Source organism: Coturnix japonica, chromosome 7 (genome assembly GCF_054131305.1).
Source record: "Coturnix japonica strain WE chromosome 7, WE-NBRP24, whole genome shotgun sequence".
Taxonomy (NCBI): domain Eukaryota; kingdom Metazoa; phylum Chordata; class Aves; order Galliformes; family Phasianidae; genus Coturnix; species Coturnix japonica.
The window spans coordinates 14,202,451-14,220,404 of record NC_140669.1 but is presented as its reverse complement, the minus strand read 5'-3'; the positions used below and the strand labels follow the sequence as shown (position 1 = coordinate 14,220,404).

Here is a 17,954-nt window from a genome sequence, read left to right as displayed (position 1 = left end):
AACCACATATTTTTGCCTGCTAATGGATTATGAAAAAAAAACATCTCCTGTCTGCAGGTACAACCAGCTCACACCCAGTTAACTGCACCTGTCATTGTGTCCAGGCAAATCACTGGATGAAATTATAAAGACGGGGTGGATTTGAAGCACCTTATTGAATCAACATTAGCGAACAAAGTTCCTGGCAATTAAGAAGCTGAACCTTACGTTCTAGACACAGCAGGAAATGAAGGATAAGACATTTCCTTTATTTCTTCAAAACAGAGGTGGAGTGAATGAGTGCACAACACACAACAGACAGCAGAACAGCACCAGTAGGAGAGATCAGGTAAGGAAATGGTCACTCAGTCAAGAGCTTGCTTGCTTAGTGGAAACTGGAAAGGTGTCTAAAGAAGATGACTTTTTCCAAGGAGCAGCTCTGACTGTAAGCCATAGCAACTCTTCATGCAATTAACACTCTTCAATGGAAAAAGGAGTGACAGCAGGAAGGAAATGTTTAATCTTTGGATCTGAAAACATGACTCCTCCTAGCCTGACTAAAAGATTAGTGTTGGCTCAAAGCCAGGATCAGGCTCATAAAAGTCTCCAGTTTCCAGGGCAAAGGTTCAAAGCAACGATCTGCTTAAGGGGGGGGGGGACACAAATTCATGTCCCACTAGTGTCAGTCTCCATGTACAGGCTTCTGTCTGTACATATGACTGGTTTTAAAAGGGGAGTTGAGAAGACACAGATATGATTGGCAGCTGGAATTCATAAAGCTTATAACACTATTATGTGAGGCATTCATTTGCTACACTGTAATCAACCAACAGAGAAAACATCCATCTTTCTGCCCCAAAAAGATAACAGCGAACAGTCACACAAAGGAAACATGCCACCCCTGTACCTGCTCCTGGTATTATCACTTGCTGTTTAGATCCTGGGTCTGGTTTTAGCCTGCCAATGCAAAGCAAAACCAAACCCAAAACCAACCAAACAAACAAAAACCAGAAAAAAACCCTACTCGGCATATGGCCCACAACTCAGAAAACAAGGTACATTAGATTCACGTCTCACTGATCTCAAACGACAGTAAATACATGCACAGCACTGAGCTTCTGTTGAGCTGAATCAAGGCTCCCACTCCCTGTCTCTGCCTGCTGCTCTTTGATTATGTACAAAACTGAACAGTTTGGCCACCTACCCCACGTGGTGAGCAGAGGATGTGCCATTCAAGCTCCACATGCAGCAGCTGCTTCCAGTGGTTTCTTCCCTCCTGCTCATCCACCACGGCACATGTAACACACAGCCAGGCTGTGCTGGGGAATGGCTGCAGCCAGGGAGTCTAACACTCCTAACCCTCTTGGCTCAAGCAGTTTAAAGGAATGCACACAATTTATTTAATCCTAAAATCCATCTTATTGTAGGAGTTAATAGTCGGATAATGCTGTGTATAACATTCCAAACATGGCCCTATAAATAAGAAAGTATTTAAATAGAAGACTTTGCAGTTAATGTTCAGTTCCACTTCCAAGTTTCTCTTCATTAAAAAACAAGCCAACGTATTAATCTTCACTGCTGTGTATCTTAACTATGCGGAAAACAGATTATAAGAGCTTCTGAGCACCCCAGGCTATTTCTGTGTTCTATAGAGAAAGAAGAAATAACTTTAAATCCACTTTTAAAAGTCTTGTCCTTCTTTTGCACATCCTCATTGCTGCAGCACATTTCATTTACACTTATTTATCACCCATCTTCCAACAAAGCAAAATGGAAAATCTATTTTAGTTACTGCAGCGTGGGTCACATGTTGTGCTGTTAGCATGAGATGCCATCAGCCATCCAAGATTCACAAAGCAATGTAGACAAAGAGACCCTATCTATGATTATTAAAGAGAAAAGCTAGAAAAGGGTTCTAGCTCTTACAATGGTACTTTATATTGTTACCCATGAGGGAAGTCGTCTCCACTAACAGTGATTACAAATCATTGTGTATTGGGACATTAGCATCCCTTATGCTTGTTACAGAAATGAAAGTAGACCATTAAAATACTACACAACAGTTTTGTCAACTATTTATCCTACTGAATCACTTAACCTTAGCATTTACTTAGGGATGGAATGGGAATCTGGGAATTTATTAAGTACAGCATTAAGAAGGGCAAGAGAAAGCCCTCATACATTAAAACTAATTTTAGCAGTTTTTCCTATCACTAAAAGTGCCAGGCTTATGGCTGAGCTATGAAAGTAGCCTTGTTTTAGATATGTACCCTACGATGTATATCCTGGCTTTCCACTCACACAGCAACATTGCTACCTCTCACATCAACCGCAGGCTGGGCATCAGCAGATGGAAAATGAATTGCATGTTTGCTTAGAAGACATCTGCTTTGGCCCAGCTTTTACTGGAATATTTCATTCTTTTATGCTTCATGGCAATTGAAACTGTTTGTTCAAAGGCTGGAGGGCCAGTCATGATACTACTGGACCAAAACCCCATACTACCAATGGGTTCTTGAAGGGCTGGATGCAGTGTGGAACTATGTGATGCTCAGGGCCAGGTATGCACCTGGTGTACCGTGAGGTGCTTTTGTTGACCCAGTGGAACAAAATTCACTCACATTTCTTCATTTTTTCTTCCATTTCTTCAAATGACTTATCTTTTCTGCCTTGCATCTCTGACCTTAGCAGCTGCCTAGCCTGGTGCAACAGCTCTGCTCATCCCCTTCCTGCCTCTTTGCAGCACTACATAATTAATTGCATTTCAGCTTCAACAATGTTATCTTTTTTGTGGGTAAGGGTTTCCAAGTGCTCATAAATAACACATGGCAATCACAGAAAGAGAGGATCATAAAGGAGCAATTTGATAAGCATGAGAAAGGGTAGGCTTTTGAAATCATTTCTCAGTCCCGAACTTTCTCTCCCAGAAAACAAAAGACTCGAAGGTCTGGTTTATAACCCATTGTAGCTTGGATGATACCCTAAGGCGCGCTGGATGCTGCAGGGTAGCAGGGCAGGCTGCTGGCTGCCTTGGGGCACTGGCAGTCTGCACAGCAGAAGATGCATGGTGCCTAGGGGTGAAGGCAAAGGCCGCCAGCAGCACTCTGCTTTTCCCATTTTATACAGAGCAGTAGATACTGAAGGTGGTTCTTCGCCCTTCTAAGGAGCATCAGCTAAATTCACATGAAAATCAGCTCTCACTGCATTATCTGTGGCAAGCCAGAAAGCTCAACTTTCTCTGCATGTGTTTCAATTTACTTTCTTCTCTCCCTATAGCTTTTACATTTCTAACTGATGATTTAGCAACTCCGCTTTTAAAAGAACATCACAAGCTCTTCTTAAGGAAAGTGTTCCTCCCCTTGGGTAGACCCCTTGCTGTCCTCCTCTATTGACTCCTCAAGATCACACAGCAAATATCAACACTGGAAATCTTTTAGAAGTAATAACGTAAGCTTGAGATCTATGGGGCACAGCTGGTTTCCACCCTCAATTCTTCCTGCAGCCTCAGCAAGCTGAGAAGGCTCAGCACCTCAAGAGACTGTGCCCTCAAGACATGACAACAAACCCAACCGCCTCTTGTGAAAATAAATAACAACCAGCCAGCAGACAGCTTTTCTCCACAAGAGTGGAAAATACGCATGTGTGGTCCAGGCATGTTCTTTCAATAATTGTTTATTTGCAAGTACAGCCAGGAAGCAATGCTGTAGTGTCAGGAAAAATGAACCCGGGGAGCAAAGGGGCTGTAGAGTTGCGCCATACGTTTCACACCCCTCTGTTTCTCACCCACACACACACTTGAGGAGGTTTGATTTTGACTGTTGGTGGTTTTTAAATGAATGCAAGATCCAAAGCGAAAAATGAAGTTGGTCTGAATAGTAGCATTGTGATTGGAAACCAAGGCATGGGGGTGGCTTTGGATGTCTATCTTATCTGTAAGGTTGTCCACAACATGGGATGCATGTAATTTGTTGAACCGCTTCCTATGAGCTACTGCACACCAGCGCAACCCTGCACTCTTGAATCAAAGGTGTTCTTACAAATATTGGCTGTGATCTGCTTTCCCTGGCTCAATCTATTGTGAAGACAAAGGCATTTTGCAACACTTTCCCTTTGTCCTCTTCCCTCACACACAATTTTGTTTCTAATATCAAACCTCATGCTGATATTAACTTTGAACTTAGACAACCTCCACTGTTTCCTAATGTATTAGATCAAGGAATTCTACCAATGTTGCACAGAAACCTGTTTGTAACACTAATTTCTGGTCTCACATAGTGTTTTCTTCCTTTCTAGACAGTTATTCTGTGTTGTCCCTGTATGACCTTCATAGCTGGAACTCTTTCTTTCTGAGGAACTTTGTAAATTCCTTGAACAGACCTGGCACTCTATTGCTAATAAGCATTAACCATACAAAAATGATGGATTCTGGAAGGAAAAAAAATCTATGCCAACAAAAAAACCCCTTAGTGTTCCTCAAGAGGGATATATTTAATTTTGTACAGCCAAGTCAAACAAACATACTGTAATCATCAGAATGAAACCTCAGAAACAACTGAAAACAACAGAAGAGGACAAATAAATATGAACTCATTTTCTTGGAAGAACAGGAGGAGAATGATCAGGCTTAGACAAGGAACAACTTCTTGCTTAATGACAACACTGAAGGTAGAAATTGAGTTGAAGTAAAAAATAATAAAATCCTCTCCTTTAAATAGGTTCTGAATCCTGTTTGTTCCCTTCTTTCTAAGCCTACCACATTCTATAAACTACTGCCTGGCCAACAAAAGCTGAAGATAGCCCCAAAATACCAATAGACATTTCCAGTTCTTCCTAAGTCCTCATTTTGGAGGGACAGTGTAATCTAGTCACTATAATGCACTGCATCAACAAATCTGCAAAAATAGCATGATGATGAAACAGGAGAATTTGTTTCACATCTAGAGCAGGGCTGTCTACAAAGTGGTTCATGGACCTTTTGGATAGCGAGTCTCAGCAAGTGCCAGTGCAACATCACTAGATGTGAGTCTCAAGGCAGCCCTAGGGATCATCTCACCTGTCCTGGGCCATAGCCCAGTACTGGCATTTTATTATTATTACAATAATTTATGGCAATAAACCTTTTTTCTTTGAAAATCATAGTTGTCAGACAACAACTGGTCTCCCTTTGGAGCTGAAAAATGGAAATTGCTTAAATTGTTCTGTGCAAATCAGTAATTTATTTGAATTCTTCTATTTTAAAATATAATAAAATCGCGTTGGTGGCCTTAGAAAGAAATACAAGGATTTTGCAGCACTGCCTTCTTATTTTGTTTCAGCAGCATCAAACTGATTCACTTAAAAATTCTCCTGACTTAAACATCCTTGTCCTTCCCTGCAGGCAACAAAACATTTTTTGTTTGGATTGGTAAAAAGGATTTATTAATACGGAGCATGATTTATTTCCTGTCACCTCACTCCATAGCGTACACCTCAGCTAAGCACTTCAGCCACCGAGGTTGAACCACCATGGGCAGCATTCTGCATCTTACACCTGTGCACTTTAAAGTTACGGCCATCCTATCTTTCTAAACAGGACCACACATTGTCCGGAAACATCCTGTGACTGAGAGACACCACATTTGCTGTGAATTTGGAATATCTGTTTTTATCTGCTAAGACAACTGTATGCTTTGTGCCTGTAAGGGGAATTTGCTCATCAGCACATTAGAATGGAATCTGATTTTCATGCGGCTGAAAAGAAGGGAATGGAGATATCAAGTGGGCAGCCACAGAAATTACCCTTAAATACCATATCTGCTTTGAACTTCATCATTCACAGTTACATTGCTCTCTGGAGAGATTCAGCCTGAAGCTGCCCCATACACTTGTTTTATCTGAGTGTATTGACTTCTATCTTGAAATGTTAGTGATTAACTCCTTTTCCACCAAAAGATGCGTTAGATTGAAAGAAAGACTAAAAGCAGACTGAATGCTGGTCCTTGTCTCATAAAAGGAAAAATAAATCTATGAAAATCAAGAACAATCAAGAACAAAAGGGATAGCTAGGAGATGGATGCTTTAGCAGGGGCTGTTGTGGAGGACAAGGAGAAATGATTTCAGACGAAGACAGGGGAGATTTGGGTTGGATATAAAGAACTTTTTAACAATAAGGGAGATGAGCCACTGGCTCAGGTTGCCCACAGAGGTGGTGGATGCCCTATCCCTGAAGACATCCAAGGTCAGGCTGCACAGGGCTCTGAGCACCCGATGGAGCTGTAGGTGTCCCTGTTCATTGCAGGGGGGTTGGACCAAGATGGCCTTTAAGGGTCCCTTCCAACTGAAACCACTCTATGATAAATTAAGATTTACAAAAGAATGTGCTTTGGGCAAGAAATGGAGCACACTTTGTTTGTTCTGCAGGAAACAAGGCCATGAGTGCAGTCACTGTTCATACACCACTGAACAGCCTTCTTTTGGGGACAGAATTGTGTCCAAGTATCCCACTGAAGTGCAAGGACAATTTCAGAATCATCAGCTAAAATATTTAGAATGCACGGCAGATTTCATGGATGTCTTCTACGAACTTAATTCCTGGGAATATCAGCTAATGACCAATAAGATTTCTGTTCCCATGGACACTACTGATGTTCCAAGTTTTTAGGTGTTCATTCTTGTCTATGAAATGAAACTACAGACTGCTCCGGAGTCAGCAGGCTCTCCAGAAGCAGCAACTCTCTGTAGGCAGCATTTTTTTATTTTTGTTTTCAAAGCACGTTTGAAATAATTACATTGGGATTAAAGCTTATCTAATGTTATGTGATTAAAAATCTGATGCTATTCATCTCACTTTAAATGTCTTTTGAGCGGAGAAAGAAAGAATCCCCCTGCTTTATTCTTTCCTTTGTTTTGGCACTGCTGTATTTCAGCAGTGATGAAGCCAAGGTTGATGAAAATTCTTGCTAATGTTCAACTACTGGATTAAAAAATGGGGTCTGAACTTTATCCAGTGCCATCATTTTAATTGGTTACTGGGGAAGTTGTGCAGCCACACAGCACAAGAAGAAATGGATAAGGCTCCACTATGTGGTTTGGACTTAAGATAAAGTTCCCTGAGCAAACCATGAAGTGTGCACACATTTCATGTTGTTTCAAAAGGAGCTGTTCATGTTTTTCTTTGCTTTTCAAGAGAATCCATACACCTTTTCTAAGAAAACTTTCTGAAACAAGACAGCCTGCCTATAGAGCTCCCTCCACCCTCAGCTCCCCAAACACTTGCTGGCAACAACAGAAAATAAATGTCCTTACAGCACTTGGACACATGACAGGTCACTTCTCAGAGGTAAATCTCTTGATCGTCTACTTGTTACATTTAGAAATGAGTGATGGAAAAGACAGATAAAACATAATTCAAGCTAGGATCAGATCTGGCTGAAAACCAAGGTTGGAAAGAATTGCTTCTTCCCCTGTTTTGAAATCTGGCTACAATCCCAAATGCATTTTTTCAGAGTTCTCAGAGAAACCAAAAGGCCAAGAGCTCCAGGTCTGTCATGCAAGGTCTGTGCTATGAGCAGTGCCAGGGCTGATAGCTGTGCTGATAGCTGTGCTAAGGGAGCTGGAGATCCTGTGCTACATACATTGGAAATCCATACAAAGGAGCTGTTGGTTGACTCCACATGTGGATGATGAGTGGGTAAATTCCTAGAAAGCTGCAAGTCACAGTGATTGGCACACAGACAAAAAAACAATGTGAGATCTGTCCCTCAAATTGGAGACTAAGTTACTCCAAAACAGAGCTTAAGCCTCACCCTGTAGAGCAAGAATTCAGAGGCAGCTCCCAAAGCCTAAAGAAATCTGAAGAAACTAATACTAAAGAGATGTCAGCTCCTGGATGAAAAATTTATTTCCTTCATAAGATAAACACTTTGCTCCTTTGTGGCAGTATCTTACAACGAATTAACAACTATAGCTGGGGAGCACTCAGGAAGGCTAACTGTGGTGCCAAATTGCTTTATCTCAGGACTTCCCTTTCTATCAAGTTCTCCCATTTCCACAGGTGAGGGCAGTAAGAACTCAATGTGATAACAGCAGCAATGCTGGGCACTGTGAGAGCAATAGAGGTATATTCTCCGGGGCCATAATTCACTCCTCTTTTATCCATCATACCTTTGCAGGAAGAATTCACTTAACAGTCAGCAGTCATTTTCTGTTACATTAATTTTGCTCGCAGTACTGTGATTCATCAGCCACTGTAATGGAGCAGCACTCAGACAATGTACTACTGAATACAGGAATGTCTCTTGCCTAGATAGGATCACTGCAGAACAACCACTGTACCTCTATAAGTGAGACCAAATCGATCCCTTCTTTTCCCCTTCAGAAACTCACAATTGCTAAATTGAACCCAATTTACTGAGAATAAAATACATGGTTCAGGGGAAGAAACCTCTGCAAGTCAATGCCCAGCCTTACTCATCAGACAGCTCTGTATGTATCACCTTTTAATGGGCTCCAGAAAAGACGAAGGTTTCTAAAGAAATACTCTGAATGCTGTATTTAAGTGACTATCTGCCTTAATACCCAACTCCATATTCCCATGATTATGCCTTCCCTTGGCTCTGTTACAGCCAGAATTTCCATCACACCTTACAACCTCCTTCCATCAACTGCAGCATGTAGCAGCCATTAACCACACTGACAGTGTGATGTGCCACGGAGGGACAATTTGTATTCAGTCCCGCTGCACAAGTTCTGTAAAGGCTTCAGTCCACAGTGATGCTTCCATTGATCCAAGCTGTGTCAAGCGATTCTTACCCTTTGGGGGTAGCCCCTCTGCTGCAGCAGGAAGGTGTCCTTGCCCAGGAACCTGCTATGACTTAGTGCTGAAATGGCTGGGTTTTTTTAATCTGCTTGTTATGTCAGTTCCCTTGCTGAGAAACTAAGTAGAAATTAAATTGTCAGCTCAGTAAGAGTGCTCTTGTTAGCGGAATTAATTAATGTCTGCATTTGCCTTATGGTTTTGTTTTAATTTCTCTGCTTATTTAATCCCTTCTCTGAAAATGTGAATCTCATTTCTGTTCTACATTTGGATTTTCTCTATTTGACAAAATAATGTTTTATACTGGCATACATATATATTTTTAGATGGGTTTTCCTTATGTTGGTGTTCTCATTTCAAGACTTCAAGGGGATTTTTTTTTTTTTTTCAAGGAGTATTACTGTTTCACTAGTTTATGGCAAAGGTTTTCATTTATTTGAGATTAAATAAGAGAAGAAAGAATTTATACGCTTCCTCCTCACCTTCCCACATTTCACTTCTTTGCAAGGTGCCTGCTTAGAGAGGAATCTTTAGTTTTCTCAGTTTAGGTTTAGGCACGCTTATGACTTAATTCCTGAATTAATTTATGCTAGGAAGCAACAATTCACCACTTCTTACTGCAAATACTGAAAGTGGTAATCAATAAATCTATTGATTTCCCCTGTATTCTCCTTGTGAGTGACAGAAGAGGTTTCCTTCCATACTGAATGAGTGGGAATTTCTGTTTGCTATCTTCTTATTTTATTCTCAAGTCAGCACACATGAACACAGGGTGTGTTTCCTGGAACTATTGCCTATTTAGGGCAGCATGGTGGTTATGGGTTGGCTGTCGGACTAGAAGATGTTAGTGGTCGTTTCCACCTGTAATGACTGTATGACTCTATGACTCTATGTTCGTGTACAGCTATATAGAACTTAAGCCCAAAGGGATCAGCAGCATCAAAGAGGAGCATAGGGGATCAAGTTGCTCCTCATAACCGTATGACTTAGAAAGGAAACTTCAAGGTACTGAGAATGGATACCTCTAACTGCATGCACTGTGACTCTTAGAAATGATGGTATTTAAGGACAGAAGAGAGCATGGATACTTGCTGCCTCAGCTTCCTTTGTAACAAACAATGTGAAGTAGTACTACCTGCATCATATCCCAATTTCTGCTTAAGCAAAGATATCAAAGCGAGAAGGCTGTTCTGCCTTGATTTCAAGCCTATAGAGAAAAGAGAATCCTCTTGTAGATGTTTTGTTCCAAAAGCCTTAATTCAGAAAGATCCCCTCATACTAGTTACCTCCAATCAGAAAAAAAAAAAAAAAAAAAGTTTATTCTCAGTTTTTATATAATACCACCAATGCAGAAGAGGTCAAGATCTCAGTCTCATGACTTCTGAAAGATGAACTGAGTCCAGTATCTAATGGAAGAGATAAAAGTAGACCACATATATTTATTTTCAGAGAGTAAAAACTTTTCAGTTCACGTTTCAGTGCTTTTTTCTGTATCCAAAAACAACAGGGAGAAACGAGGGCAGCTCTCCTCAGCGTTAAAGCTGACAAAAAAGGAGCTATTAGAAGATGGACTAGCACTGCCAGGACCAGCTGTTTTACAGCCAATAGATCAACGGGTTTAACAAATGAGGATGCCCTGCATGCTAACATTTTCTTTATGCAGTCCCCCACTTGTTTGAATCCAAATACAAAGACTGAAATCCTGCCTGCTGTGAGCTGAACAGGGCAAGGATTTCTCCCAAAGGAATGGTTTTTAGACAGCACATTGAAGAGGGCTGGCCATGCAGAACAAAAGCTGTCTGGTCTGCCTTTTGGAATAAGATGTTTTATACAGGAAGTTCCCTAGAAGCTGACATGGGTGCTCAATGGAAATTACACTTACTCTAATAGTATTTGTTACCTGCTGATTCTTTAACACCAAGTCACGTCCATGAACCAACTTTTTCCCTCTGTATAATACTTTCCCAAAGGAAAAACCAAATAATTGGTTTTCAGGCCATGAGATATTTTAGGTTACAGATTGCATACAGACAAATTCACAGTATTCTATATGTTCTCTCTTTCTTTCCTTTCACAAAGGTGCAGACCTACAGATCTGATAGTATTAAATGAAAAATTGAAAGTCAGAGCTCAGGGATAACTGCTTTATATGACTGACCACTACCTGTACCCAGGAAGGCTGGAATATTTAAAGAATTGGTAACAGTGCTGGAGTTAGGCATGCAACTAAGAGTAATTCCAAAGAAGAACCTGCAGCCATAAATCCTGCTGTGAATTACCTTCAATATAAAAAAGCTGCTCTGCATTCTCATCTGTATCCCGAGTGGCATTTTGTTACAAACATAAAGTTTGGAAGAATTCTTGCCAGCCTAAATTCTTAATCCAAACAGATATGAGCAATGCAGTGTGCATTCAGATGCGATTTGTGAGTTAATGCCTTGGTGTTTCTAGCACAAGATCCCTCTGCTCCCAGCCTGGCACACTGCTAGCACTGCCAGGCTCTTTGCCTGTACTTGTCAGTGAGGCTCTGAATAACTGGGTCTTGTTAAAGGTAGGCAGGAACTTTCTTCTGGCTCCTTTGGATGGAGATCTCACTGGGGCACTCAGGGCAGTCACTCAAAGCCTGATGTATAACATCTGGGAATAACTCTTCTAACAAAGCTGAAGTTTAAGAGATAGGAAGACTCCTATTTGCTGAACACTTTACCTATCAGAGCTGTTATCGGAACCACACAGGTTAATTACAGTGTATGTTATAAAAACCTACGCCTGTATTGCGAGGCAGGATGCCTCCATGGGGTAATGTCATGCAGAAAACTAAGAGAATTGTCGAGTGATGTGAAGAGTTTGCTTCCCTTGGAGCAAAGGCCTGGCAATGCAGCACTCTAGGGACTGAATTCTCCACAGCTTGCTGGCATTAGCATCTGTGACAGCACGAAAGATGCTTTAGCAAGAGCTGCCTCTCTGTTGGAGGATGCTACACTAGTTGTTCAGATTCAACAAAATACATACATATATATTTAAGCTTTAACTGTACACTAGAATTTGCTTCTGTTCAGTAAAAGTACATACACAAATACCCTTAAGTCAGCAAGTGAACAGATCCGTCTTAAAAAAGTAAGACGACCCAACCCTTGTGCTGATTTAGCCTTTCCCCAGTGGTAACAAATTTTTGCCTGTGTGATTTGTTTCTCAGTTTAGCTCCTACATGCCTTTGCCTTTCAATTCAGTCAAGACCATTGTTTAGGAATTCCTACAACCTTTTTCAGCCCTGCATCCTGAAAGCAGCTGTTGCCATGATGGGCTGCCTTTCAAGGTAGAGCCCAATTGTCCCTTGTATTGTTGGTACTACAGATCTTGTATGAAGCTACAGCACTCGGTGAGGAGTGACTTACCCAGATCTTGCCTACCTACTATAACTCATGCAACAGAGTCAGTGGCCTTGAGGCAAGGCAACAAATCTTGTGCCTAAAATTAAGCATGAGCTCAAGTAAACTCTTAAGCCAGGGCATCTCTCAGGAATGATAAATGTGAAAAACATGGAAAAGCAGGGTGAGTCCATGTGGGTTAAAGACATAAGAAAGATTTTCTTCCACATCAGACAAAGTATTTGCATGCATTATGGTGTCCTTTGGAGTAATACTTTTCTAATGCACATTACTAGTCAAAATCAAAGAAACAAAAAGAAGCGACAACATGGAACCATGCTTTAAGATAAATAAGTTAAAAACAACAGGTAATTTATTTGCAGTTAACCAACTCCTATTAACACCTCTGAGTTCAGCTTTCAAAACAGCCTCCACACAGAACATTGTGAACTTTCTGACCATGAACACACATTCTGAGTTTGAGAAGATACCCTTCTATCCTGTGAAAATGGCAATATAATTAAAGCCCTGACAAACAGACATATCTGAAATGATTCTGTAAAATTCATACTTTTGCAAGTTCAATATATTTTCAAAGAAACACAGGAAGAGAATATGGATATTCTCTTATTATGTTTGACGAACCTCATAATCATATTTGAATTAAACTAACAGCCTATTTACTCCGACTACCAGCTGCTAATTTAGCTGAAGGCTGCAGCTGGAGGAATCAGGGTGACAAATTCAAGTCAGGCCTCCAAATGCAGGAGGATCTGGACTTAGATCATCTAACACATGAAACAGCGACTACATACATGCCAACAGCATGCAGCGTTCCAACAGAATGTTGTGTGTCTTGGGGCCATCCATATGTTTTAGCATATGTCCGTGAGGATGGGATCCAAAATCACAGTCTCTGGAAAGAGTAGGTCTCCCAGACCCTCAAGGTACCAGCCAGGATCCCAATTTTGCCATCTTAATTGGTCTGTAAGCACCTGTATTCCCTCCAACAAAGTAGTGATTATAGCTCAGAGGGTAAACATGGATCACAACCATTTGCTGACTCAGAAGATGGATCCCACAAGGCAAGTTTCACTAAGGAACAAAAGGTTGCTCTGGGCTGTATTTTTTCAGAGCCAATTCAGCCTCTGTGCGTTAACCACAAAGAACTGCAGCAACAGAGATGTTACCATGTGAAACAGCAGTATTGATGTGCATCTCAAAAGAGACTGGATTTTAATAGCCTGGCCTCAGGGAACACAAATTTTGACTCACTCAGCAAAAGACAAGTTGGTATATTTTGTCTTCTATTCTACTTTTCACTCACATATTTTGGGAAGACAATCAGCTGCAGCATATTTTCACATTCCAGTCCTACCTTATCGCTGTCCACTGTATTCTGTGATGTCCTGGACGCAATGGAAATGGTGTCAGGTTGACTGCTTCCATCTCCTTGGCTGTCTGCATCTTCTACTCCATCTCTGCAAAAGAAGTAACAGGGAAGCAACTGTGCTTACTTAACGCACCACCTTGCAATGTGCACCACTTTATAGGTGGATTTGAGAAGTGCTGAGTCAGCATGCCAGAGTTGGCTTTGTGCTAAAATTACCTCGCTGATACAGCCCATGCTGCTGCATAACTCGTAATTTAGAATGATGCCACCCTCAGCCATAGGGTTGGGATTAGCATGTAATCACAATGTTAGTTGCTGGAAACAGGCTGGTGTTTCCCTGCATATTTACAGCACAGAAAATGCTGGTGTTCAGAAATAGCTCTGTAATGAGGGTGTCAAGCAGCATTTTTCCTTGAATTAGATTTCTGCCTTCACCAAAAGCATGCAGAAGAAGCCATGTGCGGCTCAAAAGGAAGGGACATTTCTCTTGTCTCACAGGAACCACCTTTTCAGGAATTTAGTGTTAATAAAGAAGATATCCAAACAAATGTAAGTAACGACAGTGTAGAGCTTAGGTCAGGATCTCCCTGGTGTCCTTGCTTGGTGCCTCTTTGGATACCTCATTAATACAGCCCACAGTAAGTGGCTGCAGGATAACATTTGATGAGGAAGGGGAGACGCTCAAATTAGAAATGGCTTTTGGGAACACCAGCTTGAAAACAAAACAGCGCCTTCACATTATTTCTTTTCCATCTGGGATCAACCAAAACAATTTAATACTTCCTCCCAGGCTGAAATGAATTTCATATTTGATGATGAAGGACAGATACTCCGCTCTGGCAGTAGACTGTCACAATGAGATATGATTTTCATATTCAAACAGTTTAAAATACCAGATAGGAAAAAAAACAAACTATTGTTAACATTCAAATCTGAAAAAGTAAATTCTACTTTGGGAAAGAAACATAGCTGTAGACTATGAATAAGTTTTTACTGTTCATTTCTCTCCGGTACTTTAGAGTACTAAAGACCTTCTTAGGGGTATCATGGAAAAGCTATTTTTGCAAAGACAACATAAAACAAGCAAAGGTGATGAAAACTGCTTTTAACTACAGTCAGAAAATGCAAATGAATTCAGTAAAAAACCCACAAACAATATATTGCTATTGGTTGACAAATCTCTAGTGACTTCATGTTGTATGCAGCAACTGAAGTTACCTTCTACTGTTGTTTCTCTGCTTTGCTGGTGTCTTGGGGAGCTGAATTGGCTCTTTCAGAGCTCCTTTGAGATGGATAATTCTCTCTTGGATAACTTCTCGGATATTTTTGATCCATTCCTGTTTTGTTTCAATACTGGATGCCTAAAGTTCCACAAGGCAGAAAGACAGACACTGTCACATTCCCAGTATGCCACCTCCTCTGAAGAATACTGGTTAGCTGAAAACACATGATTAACTTTCTCCACTGTGCTGTATTGCTCAAGCTACTGGCATACCTAGGAACCCCAGGAGAACTGAGGGTATTTTACCAGACCTACTTGGCAAGCAGCAGCAAAGCAGCTAAGCTCTGGATAAATAATTTAATGCTAGTAATACAGCACGTTTTGTGGAGGGGAAATAGGTTATCAGTGCACAGCTGGGATTTCCTCAGACTAAATAGCTACAACATGAATTCTTCGTTAGAAACTCGCTTGACTGAAACATCTTTCAGCTCTGGAGGGTTGAGGAAATTATTGACTGCTGATATGCCCAGATGCATAGGACTAACAGAATTACACCTCCCAGTCCAACACCCTGAGATGTGCCTTGTGTTAGTGTGCAGCTGCTCAACCTGGATTGCAAGAGATGCTATTTCAGCACAGCTTCACAACTGCACCATCTTGTTTCACACTGTGGGCTTGGAACCAAATCACTCCTGATGCAGGCTTTACCCCACTGCAGACATGGACGCAATGTGAATATGAGGAGGGGAGAAACTAACCTTCCACTTTAGGGCACCTGAGGCCTCAACTAGCAGCTCTAGAGGCAAAGAAAATAAGTGAGAAAATACTTACTTTCAGCACTGTTTTATTGTCTGAGGATGGTGTTCGTCCAGACCACAAGGCAAATTTACAAGGATCTCCTTCAACATGTTCAGTCACTCCCAGTTCTGAGGTCTGGTGTGGAGGAAAGATGATGAGAGATTTCATACAAGTTGAGCCTTGGGAGTTGAGAAAACTTTACATATATAGGGACAAGCAGGGAATGCATGTATGGATAAGACAGAGAACACAAAAACATCAGGGGGTGACAAAGAAGAGTGAGTGGTTTGACTGATCATTGTTGCATTTCCCACTCACACATCACATCTCACTGTCCCAAACCCTTCCTGGCTCACTGTAAGTTTAACCTTCCAATGGTCCCAGGGCCAGCTGTTTCAGGTGGTGTGAGCATCCACACCCAACATAGGGACAAGTATGCCATCCCCCAAACTCTATGTCTACCTACAAGAAACACAACAACCACATTATTTCTCTTCAGCCACACCTACCAGTAACTTGTTCTTGTAAACATATTTTGTGTGTCCTGAAGAGTCTTTGATCTCTTTGCTAAACACCAAAGAGATTTCAAAGAGAAACAAATGCCTCTCACGGCCTTTCCGAATGAGAGACTTGGGATCCCACACTTGGAAGGAATCCTGAAGAATCAGCTCTCCCTGGACATCTAGATTCTCATCAAACCCTAAATAGAGAACACAAAACACAATGGTTAACAGCTAGCAGAATATTAGTTCTTCATAGCCAGTAATGCTCAGAAACATCAGAGCAAGAAACACTTGAAGGAGTCTTATTCTTCTTTATGCATATTCATAAAAGACATTTATGGGCACCTCTTGCCCCAGTGAAAGTATTTTTTTGCTTTAGTTTGTCCACTGCCAGACATAACTATTCCGCCAGAGGCTGTTTTTCCACTATCACATGGCACTATTCATCTCAAGGGGACAGATTACACCCATCTGTACCTTCCAGCATGCTGACGTGCATTGCATCATTGGCTTTTTTGGGGACACTGAGCATCACTTCCAGACCATCCTTGAGTTCCCCTTTGCCTTCCTCACAGCAGGTAAGCAGTTCCTAAGAAGCAATGCAGAACACCTGTAAGCAAACTGACCAACATGCTGGCTTTATCTCAGACCATGTTTTTGGTATGTAGACTGCAACACTGCAACCACATCACTAACTGTGACAGAAGAAAGCTGGACTGCACCCACCGTGGATGCTTGCAAATAGTTGGTGTCAAATGGGAGTGACTAGGAAGAAAGACAGTGAGGTGCTCTCTAATAGGAGCTCACTCAGAGTGTTTCTGGGCAGATATTCAGCTGGGAGCAGGCCTCCAGCAGCCCCTCAGCTCAGTGCAGGCTGCACTACACCCAGGGTGGGTGAGCTCCTTCTGGAAGGAGGTTCTGCGGGTCAGCCCAAAGGGGTGAGCACTGAGGGCATGCATAGGCCATCCCTGGAGCTCTTGTTGTGCGCTGCAGGCTCGCTGAGGTACTCACAAAGCTGTGGTAAGCCTGTCATTGCAGTAACCTGGTATGAAGCACAGAGCTGTCACTGCATTAGAAGTTAACTCGTTACAGCTGTGAGCTGCTGTGCATGACCCAATTTGGGCAGCTCACTAAGGTACCTTCAGGAGGAGCTGATATTTTGTGATCCTCTGGACAGGCTTGATTAAATAAGAAGATATAGAGTTGGCCAGACCATGCCTTTGCTGAATTTCCTAGAAGAGATAAAAACAACAGTCAGTCATAGAAAGCTGTTAACAGACAGAAACACCCATAATTTCAGCTCTGTATCTCTGTGTTTCTGTGAGTAGCATTTTAACTCTCTTCCAGTTTACATGCAGTGAGCAGTGTGGTTCCAGAGCAGTTGACAACAAGCTGTGATGTCTCCTTTGGCCATTCAAACTGCAGGAGCACTCTGCAAGTTGAGCTGAGGCTATGTTGAGCAAGCCACACAGGCTTTAATTTATATATGACTTGTCTGTCAAGTCAATTGGTTTCTCTTGGCTATGAGGGCTGAAAGCAGAGTTTTAACATTCAGTTAAAATGAAGAGACACGAAATTAAATTGCACAAGTTGGGTGCAGTTTAGCTGTCTAAACATAAGCATCTTGTGCCATCCGAAAGCCCTGGGGTAGCTGAAATATCCACATGCGAGCAGCAGGGCTGACAGTGCTGACAGACCTACGGTTCTCTGAGGTGGCAGCTGGGGCCAGGAGAGATCCTTATGATACCTCAGATAGCACTGAATATTTCTGAATCTCAGCCAAAATGTCTGTTTTGATCACTGTGATGTGATAGTGAACTTCTGGCAACACTGATACCCTGTGAGGTCCTGCAATGGGCCCAGCTGCCTCCTGCAGCTGGTTCCACTTGGAAAATCC

At 41.7% G+C, this 17,954-nt stretch overlaps 1 protein-coding gene across 25 annotated transcripts in view; it reads right to left on the bottom strand.

The window, feature by feature from the left end:
- KALRN (kalirin RhoGEF kinase) overlaps positions 1-17,954 on the bottom strand; it is a 434,749-nt gene that overhangs the window by 98,226 nt on the left and 318,569 nt on the right. For all 25 annotated transcript variants that reach the window (XR_014947909.1, XR_014947910.1, XM_085552327.1 and 22 more), the window contains 6 exons: positions 17,197-17,289; positions 16,535-16,646; positions 16,064-16,254; positions 15,588-15,689; positions 14,753-14,895; positions 13,520-13,622 (listed from right to left, as the gene is read on the bottom strand). Coding sequence is in view for 23 of the 25 variants with exons in the window: in XM_085552327.1 (XP_085408453.1) it covers positions 13,520-13,622; positions 14,753-14,895; positions 15,588-15,689; positions 16,064-16,254; positions 16,535-16,646; positions 17,197-17,289 (744 nt within the window). In the remaining 2 variants the exon portion in view is untranslated. The remainder of the gene's footprint in view (positions 1-13,519; positions 13,623-14,752; positions 14,896-15,587; positions 15,690-16,063; positions 16,255-16,534; positions 16,647-17,196; positions 17,290-17,954) is intronic.